This window comes from Exophiala aquamarina, assembly GCF_000709125.1.
Source record: "Exophiala aquamarina CBS 119918 chromosome Unknown aczIA-supercont1.4, whole genome shotgun sequence".
Taxonomy (NCBI): Eukaryota; Fungi; Ascomycota; class Eurotiomycetes; order Chaetothyriales; family Herpotrichiellaceae; genus Exophiala; species Exophiala aquamarina.
Window position 1 is genome coordinate 4,029,769 of NW_013550584.1, and position 20,145 is coordinate 4,049,913.

General features: G+C 51.7%; 6 protein-coding genes across 6 annotated transcripts; 1 reads left to right on the forward strand and 5 right to left on the reverse strand.

Moving 5' to 3' along the window:
* Positions 1–2,700: 2,700 nt before the first annotated feature.
* A1O9_06555 (uncharacterized protein) lies at positions 2,701–3,413 on the reverse strand (the record flags this gene model as incomplete). Its single annotated transcript, XM_013405765.1, has 3 exons — positions 2,701–2,849; positions 2,911–2,990; positions 3,046–3,413. 3 exons carry the CDS (start codon positions 3,411–3,413, stop codon positions 2,701–2,703), a joined length of 597 nt encoding a protein of 198 aa, XP_013261219.1.
* A 2,572-nt stretch (positions 3,414–5,985) lies between these two features.
* Positions 5,986–6,723, reverse strand: A1O9_06556 (uncharacterized protein; the record flags this gene model as incomplete). Its single annotated transcript, XM_013405766.1, has 3 exons — positions 5,986–6,200; positions 6,264–6,299; positions 6,357–6,723. The coding sequence occupies 3 exons, from the start codon at positions 6,721–6,723 to the stop codon at positions 5,986–5,988; spliced, it is 618 nt and encodes a 205-aa protein (XP_013261220.1).
* Positions 6,724–8,599: 1,876 nt separating this feature from the next.
* A1O9_06557 (uncharacterized protein) lies at positions 8,600–10,277 on the reverse strand (the record flags this gene model as incomplete). The annotated part of the gene is made up of 4 exons (XM_013405767.1): positions 8,600–9,451; positions 9,505–9,612; positions 9,667–9,921; positions 9,975–10,277. 4 exons carry the CDS (start codon positions 10,275–10,277, stop codon positions 8,600–8,602), a joined length of 1,518 nt encoding a protein of 505 aa, XP_013261221.1.
* A 1,381-nt stretch (positions 10,278–11,658) lies between these two features.
* Positions 11,659–12,992, reverse strand: A1O9_06558 (uncharacterized protein; the record flags this gene model as incomplete). Its single annotated transcript, XM_013405768.1, has 2 exons — positions 11,659–12,376; positions 12,421–12,992. The coding sequence occupies 2 exons, from the start codon at positions 12,990–12,992 to the stop codon at positions 11,659–11,661; spliced, it is 1,290 nt and encodes a 429-aa protein (XP_013261222.1).
* Positions 12,993–13,685: 693 nt separating this feature from the next.
* On the reverse strand, positions 13,686–15,074 carry A1O9_06559 (uncharacterized protein; the record flags this gene model as incomplete). The annotated part of the gene is made up of 4 exons (XM_013405769.1): positions 13,686–13,994; positions 14,016–14,563; positions 14,616–14,832; positions 14,886–15,074. 4 exons carry the CDS (start codon positions 15,072–15,074, stop codon positions 13,686–13,688), a joined length of 1,263 nt encoding a protein of 420 aa, XP_013261223.1.
* A 3,565-nt stretch (positions 15,075–18,639) lies between these two features.
* A1O9_06560 (uncharacterized protein) lies at positions 18,640–19,681 on the forward strand (the record flags this gene model as incomplete). The annotated part of the gene is made up of 2 exons (XM_013405770.1): positions 18,640–19,404; positions 19,439–19,681. The coding sequence occupies 2 exons, from the start codon at positions 18,640–18,642 to the stop codon at positions 19,679–19,681; spliced, it is 1,008 nt and encodes a 335-aa protein (XP_013261224.1).
* Between the last annotated feature and the right edge of the window lie 464 nt (positions 19,682–20,145).

Consider the following 20,145-nt stretch of genomic DNA (forward strand, 5'->3'; position numbering starts at 1 on the left):
CGCCCTCCATCCTGTTTTCACGGCCAACCTGATGTATGGTCCGGATATCCACTGCGTCAACTGCGATGGATATTGGGATCTATTGCTGTGAGCTAACCGATGCTCTCGTCTGTCCATAACCTTCAATCTCAGCCAAAGACGTTACACAAAACACAGCATCTCGCCTTTACAAGTCGCGACCCACCGCGCGCGATGATTTTGACCGACACAATGCCAGCACGCGCTGTCACGTGACTTGTCTTGGCGAGAGTACGTTCTACTCGTCCACCTGGAGGTAACGGACATCAGGATCATCAACTACCTCTCTAGCCCCACATGAACGATCTATGGGCTTTCACCATCAGGAAGAGACCGTATGCGCAATGCTCTCCGGTTATACGGATCGAGGCAGACAGATCGGCCTCGAGACCAGCGGTGGGTGGCATGCTAAGACTTTTCGGGATGCTTCCACAGATCATACTGGTTAGAACATTCCAAATTGGCCTGCAGGAATAGCTGCAGATGTTTGGGAGTGCATCTCCTCATTCGCGCTGCTAACCTCGTCTCTATCGGTTCTGTCCGAAGTCTACGGTTCGGGGCTCACTTTGTCTGTGAATAACGAAATCGGGCCTGTCCAATCATCTCTCTCGGTGGCCAAAGGAACTTTTCCCCCGTCTTTAAAAGGGCGGACTTGATCCTGCATCTGCACAGTTACGAACTATCACCAGGCCTGTTGGAATACCTTGTGAAAGAGTGCGGCCTTCCCATTGAGTCTTCATATTGACAAAAGGATAGAGTGGCGTGTATCACCGCAAACTCGAGATTGCCATGTTCTTAAGAGCAGGAGGGCACGAAGAGAAACCTTGGCAGGAGAAGTTCCCTTTGCCTCAACCACAGAGCCTTCCGCTATCACGCGTGAGGAGCTTCTCGCAAGATTTGATTCGGGTCAACGAGGCGGGCGCGATTTTCTGCTCGTAGACGTGAGAAGGACAGACCACGAGGTGAGCCAGAGTTTATATTCCATTGGGATTGGATCGGAACCTGTTATCTCTGGCCAGAGAACAATGGTCGGAGACTTATGCTTCAAAGGTAGCACATGGACACACTTTTGCAATCAGTTGATGGGCGTTGTGGCAGGAGGTTCGATGACCTCCTCCCTGCTGATCATCTTTGTGCAGGGCGCTAGCATCACACACTCGACCAATTTTCCCGCGCGTTTGAAACACTCTACTACAGCCTACCAAGCGTCTACAATCTGCTCAAGTCTTCAAGGATCCCGTTAGCAATCTTTTATTGTGGAGCATCACGAGGTCGAGGTAGAAGAGGGGCTGCCTGGCTTCCTGACTATATGAAGACCAGAAAACAGCAGGCGCGGAGGACGACGACGGGTTCAAGATACGAAGTGTGATTCTGAAAGGCGGAATCAAAGGCTGGGTCAATGCTGGCGAGAAGTATCAAGAATGGATGACGGCGTTCGAACCGGCTTGTTGGACGCAAGTTGTGGACCTCGCCTTATAATCCGCATGCAGTCGTTGTAAATAGCCAGAGGGAATGTTTGCAGAGCGGAACGTCGTTCATGTGTCTGATTAGGGCTTCTATGAGGCCACATTATTCGCCATATTTCCATCTCCAGTCGATTCTCCGCGGCTTGGCTAGGTCAGCGACCTTCTGCCTCCGCCACGAAGATGGGTATTGAGTTCGGTAGTTATAGATACGAGCCATGACTCCTATCAGTCGTCAGTCCAGCAGTTCCAGACCATAGTTCACGCCAGGGTGGATCGGCCCTCTAATCCGTAATGGACGGCCCACCTTTGGCTCTTCGCTCTATCCGAAGACCCAGAGAACCAGGTCCCAAGGCGTCACACATCGTGTCGCTAGCGGCTCGGCTCACTTCCCTCGACGCGATGAGCTGGGCTCCGTTGCCATCTGGAAGGGGCGTACACATTGCGAATGTTGGAACAAGACAGACACCCCTGGAGTTTTCAGTGGTCTCAATGCTCGGTCCCGTGTCTGGCGGATGTTTTCCTCGAACCTAGGGGCATACACGGGCGAAAAGGTCAGAATTGTCGGCAAGTACTTACATCAGTAAGTATTGATGTTGAGGCTGAAGGGCGGGTTCCGGCACCACTGTCTAAGGGCTCAATGTATCACATGGTGTGAGAGCAGGGTATATTGCCGATCATGTGGACGAGAGTTTAGCCTTCTGGAAATGCGGACATGGTGCCATTGTGAACGGATAGAAAGTCCAGCCTGCACCCTCGGGCGTGGGGCAAACTCGGAAAGAAGCTGCCCATCCTCATCGCGTGTTCCTGTGTTCAAGGGGTCTATTCGTAGCGAGTGCGTACATCGAGATAGTGGAGCAGTGCTCGGGTAGACTCTGCACGCTAGTGCATATACAGCTTAGACCGGTCAGATCTGATAGAACGGCATCTTTATGAAACGTGATTGTTTCAAAACCCAGCGCTTGTCCCCTTTACCAGCTCCAGACGCCTATCGCTATCAGATTTACTGCGATTCCCCCCAACTTCAGTTCCCTTTGTGTACTGAGACCTCAAACCTCCCTTCAACTCTAACTCCCCGTGAAGACGTGACAGGCGTAAGTGGTGATGTATTCCATCAAAGGCATGAGTTGCATATTTTCAATGCAGGCCAACAACAAGTCAATCCCCCTGAGAAAATTGGCAAGTGCCAGGAAGTGAGATGTTCCATCCCTCTTGCACATCAGGCTTGGCCCTGCAGCTGAGCCTGTAGTGCCTTCCAGGTCGTGCTGGCGGCGGGACATCCAACACCGCTGCCTGGCCCTCCCCTGAAATTTTGAAGAGTCACAATGCTGGTTTGAAGGCGTGTAAGCTGGTCAGCCACGGAATTGCCTGTTTTCGGTTGTCAGCAGATGCATTCATGGTAAGTAGGTTGCGCTTCGAGGAGACTGACCTGTTGGGAATGCAGCCCCGAGAGCTACTGAGTCTGCGACAGCACTGACGAAAGTGTTCAACGGTGGTGGACAATCACATCTGCTTCATGTTAGACAGCTCTCGCGAACGACCTAGCATATGGATTACAACTTACGGGATGCCCACGCCACCCGTACCAACACAGTTCGCGGTTCCATCGTTTGCTTTGACTCCAGCCGTAACTCCAAAAGGAGGGATGAGGTTAGCGTTCACAGTGCCAGCGTTCCCACCACCGTTGTTGTTACCATTGCCACCATTGCCACCATTGCCACCATTGCCACCAGCGGCCGGTGGGGGAGCGGCGGTAGCAACTGGAGCAGCAGATGCTATTGTGATCAGGGTGTTTGGAGGTGAAGAATTTCCTGGTCTCCCAGGTCGTCCCGGACGTTCATTACCTCCACCGCCTCCACCGCCGCCTCTTTGGGCAAAGGCGGAAAGAGCAGGGAGGAAGAAGGCGAGGACGCAGATCAAAGTGAATCGCATGTTTGGTCGCTTAATGACTGATATTCTCAAATGATCTCAGTAATTGAGAGAGTCTAATTCAATCTGGCCAGGTGGTCAGGTTCAGTGTCAAACAGCTAGAACGTGTTATCGATAAAGGAGTGATATTCAGCCGTGGGATAGCCAAACAAAAATTTGCACGTCCTGCGCGCGAGTTGAGAAATGAATGAATGACTGTTTGAAGGAATGTAGAAAGTGGTTGGGCTTGGAATCGACCGGACACGAGCATAAGCGAACTATATGTACACCACCATACTCAGTAATATCGAGGATTCAACAATGCCTTGGGTACGTAGTCGACTCCGTGTATAGTTTGCTCTTCATTTGCGACCGATTTTAAGGTTGTCAGTGATGGCCTATCCGCATTCGTGGTATTGGATTCGGCTGATCCTCCCTGCGTGGAACCAGCGCTAGCCTCTTACATTTCAAGTTTCATCCTTCGATCTTTCGCGTTCGCGAATCTCTATTCGACAGAAGTCGATCTGGCCGTCCTCCTGCATAGTATCCTTGCAGAGATGTGACTAGAGGTCGTGAGTTACGGATCACCATCCTTGTTTTCCTGATGGAACTTCATAAACTTGATTCTTGGTCAACGGCACGGGGCGAGGTACGAAGGGATCATCACTGCTACTGCTCCCACGGCACCTGGCGCGCAGGTGTTTCGATGCGAGAAAAGGGGCTGGCTCTGGACAGACGCCCTTCATCTCGAGCCTGTGATGCTGCAACGAGGCCGGGTTACACCACCGTTGCGCCCGAGGAGCCCATAGGGTCTGGAGGACTTTCTGCTCACCGTGCCATCAAAGTACGTTAATCAAGGTACGCACAGCTTTTATAAAGGTCAACATCATAGATTGTTGCCGAATACCACGGGACAAGCTCTTGATGCTACAATACCACCGACCTAATTGCGTCCCAAACGAGCGCTACCTTTGCTTACAATTCTATGCTCCAATTTTCTTTCCCGCTGTATCCGATACTGTGGCTGGACTTAGGTAATAACTGTGGCTTGGGGACCAAACATGCCAACGGCTGCCACTCTTCAGATCGCTGGATAGTGGTGGGATGTCCCACGTACCTCTACTGTTCTACGCAAACCTCAAGCCCACCAGCAAGCAATAGCCCGATCGGCCCGAATGTGGCGTTTGTCCGGTCGTTGAGCTGGGGTTTGTTTCTCGCTCAAATGACGAACTTGATAGACCACCGCAGAACGGAAGTATGTCACTCCATCTCAAAGAGGCATAAATTCCAAGTCTGTTAATACTCTATGTAGTCTCACAGCGGCTCCGAGGGTCGCCACCATTATGAACCACCAGCTTCCTTCTTTTCGAGCTGTCTGAGTTATCTTGGAACAGTGGGCAGGCAGCCTGTCAAGCTTGTTACGCCTTCCACTTGATCTGGGAAACCAGGGTATCGTCACTTCCAAGAGCTCCCGCATCTACAAGTCTTAAATTATTATTTTAGATAAGGTAGGAGCCGCTTGAGTAAGTAATTTTAACTGGTTAGGCCTATGCCATGTGATTCACGAGAAAACTTTGCATTAGAAAGACTTTTTAACCGCTCGCTTGCATTCCCTTGGGCTTAGTGTCGGCAGAGGGAGCCTCGACCTACTGACGTACGAGCTATTACACTCAAACTCTGACCAGTATGCTGCGCGATGTCGACAGGACTGAGAGTTACAATCAGTCTCTACGAGTTTTCACTAGGACGGGCTAACATCTGGCGCAACTACTTGCCATATCTGGGTGTGATATGGGACGCGAGGTATTCCATTGTCTCCGATACAATTATGTAAGATTCGCTCCATCGGTCCGAGAACCAAGTCTGAGGGATCTAGTGCGACCAAAATGAACAGGTCTTAGTCTCCAATCAGTCACAACCCTAGCTTGCGGACTCTAGAGGTGACCAAGCTTCGGGAAGCAAGTGGAAAGCCTTCCCAAGTGCTTTACTGCTACAAAAACGTCGATCACACGACATTCCTTCAGGTGATCCCTTGGAACCCACTAGAAGACGAATCAACAACGTCGTGAGTTTAGTCTCTTGACAGCCCCTCCCAAGTGTTAGGACGATGGTTTGTTGTTCGTGATCATGCAGGCTCTTTGATCAAACTGGGGGACATGCCTTCCTCGAATACCCTGGTGAGGTGGTGTAGCTAATCCAGATGATTCCCTACCCCAATGAGGCGAACAGCTTTTTCAATTTTGGCATATCTTTTCTCATTCTCACAATCCGGAGCTTCCATGTCCGTGTCAATTAGCTCGGGATGGGCGTTTCTCCAGCTAGCAGACACTGGCACTACCTAAAACCGAACGTGGCAAGGAGAAGAACCAGATCGTTTGTCTTTCCAACTTTTCATTACGCGGCAGGTAAGTTGTAAACTAGCAAAGGGACTCGAGGTATGGGTGAATATAGAACATAACATCTTCATATTTATTCTATCGCCTTCTAGTAAGGATTCCTGTGGCATGAACGCTCAAAATGTTGGTAGTACCTCTGCCCTGTAGACTGCACTCTGGAAGGAAGTTGTCTTCAAGCAACTTCACACAACAACAGTCTCTCAGGCTTTGACGAGGACTCTCTTGTCCAACGGCTCATAGGCCCTTGGGTACTCTCGGTCACCGGTGGGCGTACCGAATACCAACTGAGACTTTGGCTTCCAGATCGCAGGGTCGGGCAAATCAAAGGTGGAAGCAACCTCTGCAACGAACCCAGGATGGAAGTTATAATGTTGCAGGTTAGCTCCTAGGCCTTCTGCTTCGAGCGCGGCCCAAGCTAATAAACGAATGTCAGTGGCTAATGCCTATCGGCAAGGCTTTCTCTCGACACGGCACATACCAACGAATTGATGGATACCGCTCGAGTGGTTCGACCCTACAAGGCCGTATTAGCATGGTTTATCCGGAACCGAGTCTCATGATCAGTCCTTACATTCTTCCAGCAGCGGCTTAATCATGGGACTCTTTTCCCCTAGGGCGTCAAGCGCATTCTGATCCTCGAACCACAGCACGGTGCCTTTGGATGCCCGATGCAAAGCGATGCGGCTAACCACATGGTCCTTCATTGGTGAGCCTGCCAGGGCAGGTTCCATGTGCTTGAGAGCAATGTCCCACAGCTTAGCAGATTGCTCCCCAAAGAGGATAACAGCTCGCGCTGACTGGACATTGTATGTGGAGGGCGAATGCATTATCGCTACTTCGACAATCTCCTGGATTTTGGAGTCCGGGATGGGCGATTCTGCCTTCAGCTTATACAACGATTTGCGATCCTTGACAGCGTCCAGAAATTTGTCCGCCATGATGAGATTCGCTATGAGGAGGCCGAAGCTGTGGATGACGAGCAACTCGTTGTTGTCTTAAGAACGACTTGAGATCGGCACGTGAGTGAGAGCAGCAAAGAGACGGGAGGAAACAGAGAGATGAAGAGCACGGGCACAAGCAGGAACAAGAGAAAGAACAAGAACGATGAGGTCGCATCCACCTCACCTCTTATATCATGCACTCAGGCCCCCTGTAACTTTGTGAACGAGTTTGCACTACGTCTGTCACTGAGCCAACCACGCCTCCCCTCGCGGTCAGGTATACTGCTCTTGGCTCCGGTGTTCCTGAAGGATAACCATACTAACCGGCATCCACAAAGGGACCTAGATACTCGTGCAACAAGAATTGCCCAACAGGCTCGGGACAGCCTATCAGAGGGAACCCGAGGTGAGAGCACCGGTCGAGAAACGCAATATTCGGCCGATAAGCTAAAAGCGGCTAAAGCATACAGGCGATGCTGTGTCAAGTAGGCGGTATGCATGACACGCAGCTCGGCCTCTGAAATAGTAATGATAGCTTGTCTTTTTTTCCTTTTTTCAAAGAAACGGACCAAATAACTCTTAGTTGAATGAGGCATCCTTTCTCTCCATGGATTATCCAGTCGAACCTCAGAAGCCGACAACCAGTATTGAAAACAGTGCGATGAAGAAGAACGAGAGATCTCACCACATTCGGAGATCCATCAAGCTCGCGATTGGTGTCTTTGAATCCACTCGTGTTCAAATAAAGCACATAGAAGCCATGATTGCAGAGATCACTAAATGCACCTCCGCGCCCGCAACATCAATGCCCCGCTACCCAAACTAAAATAGTGGCTTCGACTTTCCGTCAGTGACCGAAAAAGGTGCCTAGACCTGGGCCGCCTGTGTCCTAAATCCTGCGAACTATAAGCCGCTCGCATCTCTTTCCGAGAGCAGGTTAACAGGTCGACGCACCACCACACTCAACAACAACCAGTGAGTGGACAGAGAACCGTCGGTCTGAGCTTGAAACGACGCTCGGCATGAAATGGTAGGGCCGGTGCTGCGGTGGCTAAAACTTGGACAGTGGACACTTGGAACTCGGACAAAACCTGCGCTGAATAATTCAAGGTTCTGGCATGCGTCTTCGCGCGTGAGAACGCGGAATGCATAGAGAGCACAAGAGCCTTTCTTACAAACTGTATCGGACACTCGGTTCTCTCGTGGGACAAAGAGGATCAGTTTATTCTACATCAAGGCTTCTCGGCCGAGTGAGAGATGCCCAATCACGTGACAGAGTCGGCGGCAGCCTCGTGCACGTGACTAGGCATTAGAAGACACTCGTCGCTGGCGGACGGACTGTGGATGTTGCACGTCCTCGTATGCACGCAGCAACCAGTCGGCTTGGTTAGATAGGAAAAAGTATGACTTGAGTCCCTTCTGTGTGGAGCTGGGAGCTCGGTTGTGAAACAGTGTTCCGGGCTTGATAAGCATATATGATACGAGCCAGCCAGCTGGGTTGGCCAGTCCAATCACTAGAGATATGTGGATTGCACGTTCCCAACGTCCGCCTTAATAACGCCAAACTCGCTTTTGCAATGAAAAAGAAAAAGAAAAAGAAAACTCCTCAGCAATCAATGCATGATTGATGGGGCATTCTTCAAATGCGGGCCCTCGTCGCCAGTCGTGACACATCTGCGGGTGGATAGTTTTAGGAGTATCGGTCGCCGGTGACACGTGCGTGAGATTAAATTGGGTGTGGTTCAGAGCTCAGCTTGCTCCATACAGCTTGCGAGGTTTGAATCTGCAATAGAAGTCGTGTTCCTTGACGAACCAGGCTGGAAGGGCAGATACTGTCAGCGAATATGCCCCTGTGAAGTGCCTCGCGGGGAGTCTACGAGAGAGGGGAGAACTTACCGTTGTGCAATTTCCAATCCTTGCTTGGATCATTGAGGCGGACCTCGAAGCGTCGCAAGAACGCAGGAATCAGCTTATACATCTCCAGGAGACTGATGTTCTTGCCAATGCATGTTCGTGCCCCAGCGCCGAACTGGAACAAGGTGCCATTCATCTCTTTCAATTGCTCAGGGCTGGCATCGAGCCAACGCTCTGGGATATAGCTGTCGACTTGCGACCCGAAGATCTCTTCTCGTTTGTGGATGACCCAGGCGTTACATCCGACGATGGTGCCTCCAGGGATAAAATGCCCGTCGATTTCAATGCCTTGAGGTGGGGTGATACGCTCGAGGGGCAAGCCAGCAGCAGGATGCATCCTGAAGGCCTCTTTGATGCAGGCGTCCAGGTAAGGGAGTTTTTGGGATTCGGCCCACGTCACTGTCCCTGCTGGGGTGGCCGCAATCCTGCCTTCCTCGACAGCCTCGTCCAGTTCTTTCATTAATTTCTGGTAGCAAGTGGGGTTCCTGAGGAGGTAGTAAAATACTGCCGCCAAGCTGATAGCGGTTGTCTCGGATCCGGCAAATGCCATGGATACAGCCATGGTGAGGACGCGCTGATCCGTCATGAACTCTGGGCGGTCGTTTTGGGCTTTGAGGAACATGGAAAGGAGATCAGGTCGTGCAGTGCCCTTTTCAAGGCCCTGGGCTTCCATTTCCTTAACTCGTTCGGACATGCGCTGCCTGGCGAACGTGGCTACAGGGAAGGCGAAAAGTTTGAATCCGACCTTGTCGAGGAGAAGAACTAGCGGGTTCTTGAGGAAAAGGAGGTCGAGCCATGGCATTTGGCCAATCTGTATTGGATGTTAAGGGGGGTAGGTGTGATTGTCTGGATTAAAACGCTTACAGGAGCAACGTATGAGAACAACCTGCCTAGATAGCCAATCATTCCGTCCACATCCGTGTTGTTCTCCAGGAATCCGTGGCGCTTGCTATAGGTGATCTGACCGATAACCTTCACAATCGTTAGTGGGAGCTCAACATCCAAGCATTACATTACACGACTTACATCAAAAGCGAAGAACTGCAACCACTCGGCGAAGTCGCAGACCTTGTTGGTTTTCGCGTAGATCTTCTCGGTCTGATTCAAAAAGAGCTCCACGGTTTCGTTGACCGCAGGCTCGTACTGAACCAACTGACTCATAGAGAAGGCATTGTTGACTGACCGGCGCAGATTGGCGTGGTACGACTCGTCCACCGTAGAGAAGAGCGACGGCAATCTTTTGCCTTGGCTGACGGCTTGCTGCACTGGATAGAATCCAGACTAGAATTGTGTCAACAGAAGTATCCGACGACTCTGAGTACTCCTTGCCATACCTTGGTGAAGCCTTTGTTCAATCCGTATATCGTCTTTAATGTTTTAGGGTTCGCGAACGAAAGTGTGTTTGGTCCTAGCCTCACAATGTCGCCGTGCTTGCGGTGCAATTCGAGATGTGTAATATCAGGTCGTCGACCATATACATCCAAAACCCTCCACCAATTGGTGAATCTCGCGAGGACTGGCCCGGGATACTTGTTCAGTCCATGATTGAAATAGTTGCTCAGAAAATAAGCGACGCCAACCACAACCACGGCGTACACCCAGTTGTCCAAGAGCAGTGGCACAATCGATTCAAGCATTTTCACAGCGCTTAGTCAACAGTTCGGCCACGCGGTCACTTCAGCCACTCAATGAGTTTGTTGTGTTCGCGGTGTATCAAGGAGGAATGGTGCGGCAACAGAATATCATATTAAGATGTTCAACAAGGCCTCAAGAATAGATCGAGTTTGTCTTAAGCGGATGATGCGGCGACATTCTGCCTCGAAATGCCACAGCTCCATCCAATCTAAGCCATTGAACCGGTTACTGGAGGCAGATAGGTGGCCACAGAGGGTTCGGCAGTTCATTATGGGCGAGGGGTTAGCTAGCGACAGCCCGATAGGTGATGGAGACTTGGGCAAGGCCAACGAATCACTCTCGGGGCTTATGTCATGTCAGCGGTGGTAATTTGTGCGCGCCGTACAAAATGTAGGTCCAGGAACACGGCATATGTGTAGAGAGTGGTATCAAGCAAGGGGGGGTGCGTACAGCCATGGGTGGAGGCTGGGGCATGTAGGGGGTATTTTTGGCGTAGGACGAAATGCCGTGGGGAAACCGGAAAACGGAAAACGGAAAGGTGGCCAGAGCCAGACAAATTGTACAAAAGCCGACCGAGTTCACGGGAAGCAGGATGTTCTCCAGTATGGCCAGCTGTTTGTGTGAGTCGGCGTGGCGGGTGAGGAACGACATGAGCAGCAGTATGGAGTACAAAGGATGAATTGGTGCGAGGGTGTCGGCAGATCGTGCCTCCTGAACTGCCGAGGGCGGAATATGGTACGCCAGGCTGAAGATTAAGCCAGAAATACACACTCATTCAAGCAACTGCCGACAACAAAGCGGTACCGAGGACAAGAAAAGTCCCAAGGCCCGGTCCTGAATCATGTGCGATCTACTAGGGAGCAAGTGTACTCGTCCATGGTGTGCTTCAATCTGCAGTTCCAATACTTCAAATTAAGGAGCGAAACGCTGCAATCGTTGGCCAGAGCACTGGTGGATGGGAAACAATGGAACAACAGCCAGAGAAACAGCACACGATACAAGAGCTCAACTGAGATTCCATTCTGGAGGCAACGGCGTTCCAGGCAAGAACATATGCTACACGATTCCAAGCTGGGCTTTAGTGGTTGGCCCGCTTGAGATTGCAGAACAAAATTCCTCCTTTCCCGTTGCTCTACTGCTTTTGTGGTTTCACTGCAAGACCTGAATTCACTGGTTTCAATTCCGAGTTTCTCTTGCAAATGCATTATCCGTACCTAGAGTCGAAGATTCCGGGACAACAGGACGAGAGGTTGACATATGGTCAATGAATGTGCCTTTCACTAGTACAAATCGGTTGGGGTTCGAAGGAGATAGTGGTGATGATTGATGTGCGTTGTGGTTGTGTTGTGCCTGTGGCTTTCGGGTCGATGAAAGACGCTCGGTCTATTTACCTCCCAAGCTAGGAAAGGCGGTGGTGTCGTCGACTGGTAGTTTAGAGCCTGAGGCTTCATTTCCACCACGACCACGACCACCACGACCACGATATTCACCTCGTTCACCACGACCGCGTCCGCGGCCACGGAATTCACCACGGTCGGGACGCTCGGTACGCTCGGGGCGTTCGCCGCGGTCAGGACGTTCGCTGCGGTCACCACGATCACCACGGTCACCACGGTCACCTCGACCTCGACCACCTCGACCGCCACGGCCGCCGCGGGAGTCGCGTGGTTGTTCCTTGAAACTGTAGTCGATGTCAAGGAATTCCTTTTTTGACTCTCGTGCACGCTCGCGTTTGGCTTTTTCCTCGCCCTTGAAGTAGTCTGCGTCTTCCTCCTTGGTGAGTTCCTTTGCGGATTTCCATTTCTTGTTCTCCTTTGATCCCTCGTTGGGCGCACGTGCTTCTTTGAGCCCAAGGTCGCCTAGCTTCTTAGAAGCTTGTTCAGTGAGGTATTCAGCGTAGGACTTGCTGGTGTCTTCTGGCTCGGGTTCCTGTTCGGGGAAAGCCTCACCACCCTCAGGCGCAGTTGCGGCATCGACATTGGCATCCCATCCACCTTCTTTTACCTCTTGTGAGGCAATGGCCTCTCCGGCTTTCTCGTCTGCCCACTCACCCTCTCCAGTGTTCTCTCCCCAGCCATGTTCAACTTGCTTGGGATGATCACTTGCGACAATTAGCTTCAAATAGAATGTGATGTCCGTTCAAACTCACGCTCTGTCAGTGCGGCTGTGGCGATCACCACCCCGACGGGGACCTGGGGCACCACGACCAGCGCGTCGGGCGCCAGGGCCTCGATCACGACCGGGACGATTTTCATCTTGGGCAGCATTTTCACCAGTACCTTGATCGCGATTGTAGATTCTGCCCGCGGTGCGGTCGCGGAAAGCTTGTACATATCAGTTGCCAACGCCCTTACATTTTTTGGTGAAATTTCCCAATTACCTGCTTCACTTCCAGAGAAACCACCACCACGTCTACCACCGCGACCACGACCAGCTACACCTGAATCAGTTGGTGCTGTAGCAGGCGCATCACGCTTTCCATGGCGAGCGGTAGGCTTGTCGATGGTCTTGGTGGGTGGCTCGGGCTCGCGATCAGAGTCCTGATCGGAGGTATTGCCTGCGAAAATCGTGGTCAGGACGCGCGTTGGACTGTCAAAATCATTCAAGCATACCCAAAAGCTCGTAGAGGTTCTGAAGGGAAAAGAGTCAGCTTTTAAATTTTGATCCAAGGGCGTCTTTTGGATTTCAATGCTCACCTTGCTCTTGACGTCCGTCATGACGTTCTCCTCTCGAGCGCCTTCCGTGAAGGCTTTCTTTACTGAAACTCCAACTTTAGTTGAGCTGAATGAGACTCTCGACCGAGACAACTGTCCTCAGATGCAGGACGCTGTCAAGTCGAGTGGGATGTGTGCCTGACAGATGAGGTTGCAAAGTTCCGGCAAATTGGTGCAATTGTTACTGCGCAAGGTGAATTGAGTGATCAATTTTGTTCTAAGCCTTTAATAGAATAGCGAGTCTTGGCGTCAGGGCAAGAGAATATCACGTGGGTATTTCGTCAACTCATCAGGTTTGAGATCTGAGGTACAGATACACAAGCACCAATTGTACTGCACGGCAACCAGGTCGGTCGATGGGTAATGAATTAGATCTTATCATTTGGTCCTGTCGGTCAGGACTTGTTGAGATGAGGTGAGGCCAATCTTTGTTCACGTAGAATACCACGGTGTTCAGGATTAGTTGAACCTCGGAGCATTTACAATCTTAAGTGATTGAAATATGTACATACAAATTATATCATAACGCTGTGGTCCAGGGGCTGTGTCCAAGTCAATCCAAGATGAAACAGAATGCCTCCGTAATCAAGAGTGCGCCTTCGCTAGCGATGCGTGCGTGCGATGCATGGGTGGTAAACAAACCGGCACGTTTGAAACAGCAGCGTAGGTATTATGTCGTGTCAATACCCCCAAGCATCATCTCCTGGGTTGCATGGGGGGGTAGGCGTAAGGATTAGGGAAATGCATGCTAGCAGTCAAACCAAAAGGATCTGCGTCTAGCATAGGATCGTAAGGATCGATCATGCCTACACCTCCACCGCCGTCGCTAGCTCCACTTGTCGTCATGGGCGGAGAGGCGTGCATGCCTATAGATATCGAAGTTGTTGTAGTTGGGGGTAATCGGAAGTTCGGAATGAAAGAATCGGTATCGACGTCTTCGGCATCCATTTCGTCGACGATATCTGGTTGGGCGTCGTACTCCTGTTCTGTACTCACGAATTCAGCCTAGGACGAACAAAGCTCCACAAGCAGGGAAGGGGGAATGAAAGGGGTCAGCTTGCCGAGTTGAGAATAATGCTTCTGGAAAGCTGGATAGTAAGAGTCTTGCACTGTGGGGCTCGCCTGGGTTCGGGGAGGATAGGCTTGGGATGTTGTCGGATGTGACAGCGTCCGTCCATGCGGTCTGGGTTGCGGCGCGTAGGAGGACTGTTGCTGCGGAGGTAATGGTCGTGGTTGTTGCTGAGGTTGCTGAGCTCCAACCATATCGGTGGCGGGTGAGGTCAACCCACCATGCAAAGCGAAACCTGGCGACCGTGCTGTCGAAGGTGAGGACTGCTGCGAAGGGGGAGTAGGCTGTGCTGTAGGTGAGCCCGCAAAGTTCCGTTGCCCACCAACCTGGGAAGATGGATTTACAGTCTGAATAGGTGGCGCCATGACAGGCCGATTTCGAGCCTGTTGCTGCCGGCTCAGCATCGCCTTTTGCATTGGTGACGCGACTCCTGTAGTAGGAGGCCCTCGATGGGGTCGAAGGTTGGGGCTACCCTTCAAAGCGAGTTCAGCCTGGACATCGATGCCTGTGGACAGTTGTGAGTACCAAGAACGTGCAGGAGATAAACAATGACCCACCTTTCTCAAGCAAGATGCGCTCCAGGAGGGAGTTTTTATACCTCAGCATGAGACATTCATCGGCAGCAGCACGGTGACTCTGCTGTAGATTCTGCAAAGTCTCTTCATGGTGCTGAATGGTCGTCTCAAGTTGCTTGATATACTCTGTGCGCCGTTCACGAAAGGCTGCCTGTGCTTGACGGTTCCGCTGTTTGCGCTCTTCAGACGTCGCGTAAATCTGAATGGATAAGTGAATTGCTTTTTCTTCGCATTATACTCGGTGACACTTACTGGCTTTCTTCCACCCTTGCGCTTCGGAGCAGGCGTCGGCTCCAGATTGGGTTGTTCAGAGCTCCCTTCTGCCGTGTCGTTGCCATCAGCGGTAGATGGCGTGTCCGAGAGATAGTCTTCAGTACTAAACTCTCGTTTTGGTACGACAGCGTCGGGTAATGTGACGTCGGTATTCGCGACTGAGCCCATACCTTCTCCAGGCTACCGAGTCTAATGCAACGTGCCTGGCATAAGCGCCGATACAGAATCGAGATCAACGACCAGGATAGCAGATTAGACGCGCGCCTGGCCTGTGTAAAGTGATAACAGTAACGTAAGAAGAGAGATAGGTGACAATTAAAAACAGAGATAAGAGACGTAAAGCAATCGAGTGCCCGAAAGACGGGATGTTGTGAGGTAATCCAATAAGCTAATGAAAATTTGCACACTTGACGAGAGGGGAGGTGCGGAGGCAGGCGGGGGAGATGATTAAAGCTAGCACTCTTCGTTAGTAGGAAGCTGTGTCTCTCCTACAGGACGAACCGGGCGGAAGGTCGAGGACGAGTAATCCTCAGAATTCAGGAAAGACGCGTTTCAGTTCCGAACCTTGGAAGCCAGGCGACAGGGCAGGGCTGGAGAGAGAATGGTGAAGCGTGGACCTGGCGCGGAATTCACTCAGAGGGTTGTGTAGAAGTCGATCATTGCGCCATACAGATGTGGTTTGGTGGTGGGGGGTTCTACAAGGTCCAATCCCAACGTTACGGAGTAGGGGCTTTCTCGCTTGATCTTCTGACGAGGTTGTCGACAACCTGGAACGCGAAGCAAGTGAGGATGAAAACTCTGCTTGCATCGGAGACATTGCAACAGGAGAGGAGCAGAGGCGCCACGTGGAGGAAAATTTTCACAGCTGGGATGCTTTAAGAGCGGGAACCAATCAGGTAGTACGCCATCCGCGAACCATGCCCGGATTCAGGATAGAGAACAAGGCTAATGATGTCTCGAGATGGGCGAGAGGGACAAGGCTGATCGAACATCAGGCGAACGCCTCTGCGCGTCGGATGTGCCATCGACCATTCCGGGAAGGGGATGGCGCCACGCCAAGTGTCACTAGCCCCTGCTAGCGTGGTTTCCCCGCCCTCCCTTGGGTCGTCTTTCTCCGTGGAGGCAGGAGCGAAAGCTGCGTGCTTTATGAGAAGAGGGCCGCGGTGGCCTTCCTCACGAGTCTCCGGGGGCTACTCCCACTTAAAGGGTCCGGAGCTTCCAGGCATCCCCTGCTGATCACCTCAGACAAAGCAACGGCGACTACCGCCCCCGATCTTCGATCCTCTAGCCTCCATACCCTTAAACTTTAGGGGTTCGGCACCTAACAGGATGTCTGGCTGCGATCCGCCAACCTCCAAAGTCACTCGTACCTACAGGAGGTGTGGATGGCACTCTCCGGCCGAAATCAAACCCCGTGACCATGCGAATCCAGACCATAAGTTACGCAGCTATCTCGGCTTCCTATTTCCGCTGGGTGCCCACAACTGGAGTCCGCCATAACAGATTCACAGAGGGCCTCGGCATAGACAGCCTCACAAGGTTTCATGATATCTCCATGCAGAAATGATTCAATTGATCGTGCCAAGATAAGCTACCAACAAACACCCTGGTCGATCTTTTCGACACGGCGGTGACCATCGTCGCTGGAAATGAGACCGGAGTATATCGTCCCTGTTCAATGCGGCCTCATGATGTTTGGGAGCGGCTCATGGCACTCACAGCCACCGCGATGCTCCGGAAACCTTCGAGCCACTCCAGCTTCGATCTGTCGGAACCAATGGGGCACTCTGATGAGAGGCAGCTGACCTGGCCTGCCATGAAAATCCCGAGGCTGGGCACTCGCTGCTGCTAGAATTTGTCCACCAATGCAGGTTACACGTCCTCCCGACTCCAAAGTGTAACACAGGCTCGCCCGTAGTTCTGGGAAGACTTGATTATTGCGCCAGCGTCCACACTGGCAGTCCGTTCTTGCCGCAAATACGAACGGTTATCCCACACACAGACCCTATCGAGGTTGGTTGCCCAACAAGGAAAGCCGAAGAAGATGAACCGTCAAACAGCAAGTGAAGCAAGTACCAGTGAACTCACAGTACCCATGGACAAATCAAAGCGGTGAGGCTTCACCGGTGGCCTCTTTCCGACACCATAATTCTCTTCATTTTGGTGGTTTCATGGTAAGAGGGCGAGTCCGATATCCCGGAGTAGCTGTATCGTTCTATGGACTTTCTGATGTGCGGGTAAGGATGAATGTGACGTGATGAGAATGTGTTCGTGGACTGTCCATCGCGCCTGCCCCTCGTGTCAACATGTCTCTGGCGGAAGGCACTCTATCTCAACCGCAGCCCTACCTGCTCCCCCATTTTTCGTGATCCTCCTACTCATCAGTGACCTGACCACACCAATGCAACCATGTCAGAACTTTGAGTAGAACCGCCTCATTCAACGTTCAGCCGTTACGTCGTTGCATTCTTTGCTCCCCGTAACAATAGTCGATACTGTTCTTCAAGCCTTTCAATTCATCACTAGCCCTGATTAACCAACAGGTGTCCGCCGTCGATGGATTCACGACATCTCAGAGGTGGGCAAGCCAGTCTTTATGAAGCTGAACTCCTCTAACAGCTTTACAGATGCCCCCCATCGGCCTCACTTCTCGAAACGGACAGTAGCAGATGAGAATAAACCCTTGAGATTCCCGCTTCCTTCAACTCTTGAAGCCTTCACTCGACCGATCTCGGCATTAGCACGACATCGTATTCACCAGCTATCTGGAATTCGAGAGGTCTCAACGTCTACCAAGGCCTCTGGCTACACAGATGCCAATCCGAAATGGACCGATGGAGGTAAAGACCGTCCGCAAACTCCAGTTCAGCAAGCAGATGCTCTTTCCCATACTACATCGTCCGAATACCTCACGCCCACCGCACTTCGTTCGGCTCCCAATAACATATCCAAGGCTTTGGGAAGCCGAGCAACCAGCGCTATCAGCCTCCCAGTTCGTCATGTTCCGGAAAGACGTTCATCAGCCAGCGTATTTTCTCGAAGTCTGGGTGGCGGTTCTGGCCAAAACTCCCTGCAAGAGTTGCCCACGTGGAAAATCCCTGAATTGGAGGATACAAGCAAAGTGATCCCCGACCGCGGTCGAGCAGAGTCGCCCGTGCGGCGAGCATTGGGTAGAGCAGCTCAATCATCCGAAATTCTCCGTCCTACCCCTGCGCGTACTTTCATCCGAACTACACCCCCACACGAGGCCCTCGATAATGGAAGTATACGACATCCCCGGGTTGAGATTTCAGTGCGCTTGGTCTCTCCGCTTTTCGTCGGCGGAGGTACTGTTGAAGGTCAACTATCAATTCAAGTCGATGGGCGAGGACCCCGAAAATCAAAGACCAAACCCATTTATATTTCGAAGGCCTCGGTGGATGTTGTTGGTGTCGAAGAGATCAGCGATGGCAGGCGTTAGGTATTTCTGTCACTCGCCACGGAATTATTTGATGACAACAACCCGCCCCCTCCATCACTGGTCACCTCCCCCCACCCTCAGGATGGGCCAGAGTTATGGTGGGAGTTGAAATCTGCCAGTGCTGTCCTGCCTTTCTGCATCAATTTACCACTAAAACTTGGGCCCCCTCCATACTCCTCGAGACAAGCAGCCATTCGATACCTCCTTTGTCCATCAGTGAAAGTAAAAGTTGGAGACAAGAGCAGCGTGATCAGACAGACCTGGAGTGTTCTGATGCTCACAATTCATGATCCCGAAAAAGCGTTGGCTAGTCTTCCGAGCCCTCTCCTTGCTGCAGACACGCTATATCTCTCGCGTGAGCCAGACTTGCAGACCGTCAAACTGACCGCTGGCTTGCATCGACAGACATGGGTCAACGGAGCACTGATATTTATTGACGTCCACATCTCCAACAATACACCCAAAGCAATTAAGAAGATCGAAGTGCAGCTGGAGAAGACCACTCTGTGGTACACCCACCCTCCAGTTGGCACTTCGGAAAGAACTGTACATTATCTGCGACTTCCTCGAAGAACGGACACCGAAATAGTGAGTGGCACCACCGTCAAAAAATCAAGTACTTGGGGTGGCATCGGGTCCTATTCGTCCGATGTCAGAACGGTAGAGCTTGAGGCTCCCCGAGGCCATGTTACGATCAGCACTGGAAGGTACTTTGAGATTCGATACTTCGTCAACGTGGTAGTCAGTGTGAAGATGTTCAAGACTGTCGCCGTTCAGCTTCCGGTTACCATCATACCAATTAATTCCCTAGATATCTTACCAAATTCTATGGCCCAAGTCGCTGCTTCCATTGAAGCAAAAAGAGCGAAGACCGTGCCCATTGTTACCGACAACCAGCCCCCTACCTCGTTCCAGCAAGGACAGGCTTTTTCGGCGCCTGTTCGACAGTCTCTAGAGAAGGCACGTCAAAGCAGAGCCAAGCTCCAATATCGAGATGTGGATTCCCTCACTCAAGATCTTGACAGCTCTCCACGTCAGGTTGGTCACACCCACAGCCATAGCCACTGTGTAGGGGGGCTTAACCCAGGAGCCTTGGATGAGAATACTGTTCCTGCTCTCACCAGCATTGCATCATGCTCGCACCGCCATCTCACACGTCACCCAAGCTGCTATCACTGCCATCTACTTCATGAGAAAGACAAATCACCGAAACCAGACGGTCCTCGGCTACCAAGACTCCAAGTATCGACTTCAGGCCTTGGCTTCTCTGAATCCGAGTTCGAGGTACCGCCAGACTCGCCTCCTCGAAAGGTAATGCTAAGTGAACATGAACGGAATATGCTCATCCAGTTGAAAGAACTCAGAACTCGACAGCAACGCAATTTGAGGAAGGGCAGGAAGCCCAGTCAGGATCCTGCGGGAGCGCAGGAAGGGCGCCCAAGCAAAGAACAACCAAGCTGGAATAATGTGGTGGTAGATGTAGACTCTGGGCCCAAGCAAGCTGAGTACGGAAATCTCAGCCCAGCCGTCAAAACGCGGAAACATAGCGTGAGAAATAACGTCCCGGCGCTTCAGCCAACCAGCAGCAACACAGGCAATGGGGCAAGGTCACTGTCAAAGACAAACCCAGAGGCACTGGCAAAACTACCCGGACCAAGCAGGCCTCGCCGGAGATCTAGCACCCCTCATCATGAGCGTGGAATAAGGTCTATGGATGGCATTGGTTATTCCAGAATGTATTCAAGACCCAGCAAGGAAGTCGAGTATAGAACGAGCCTG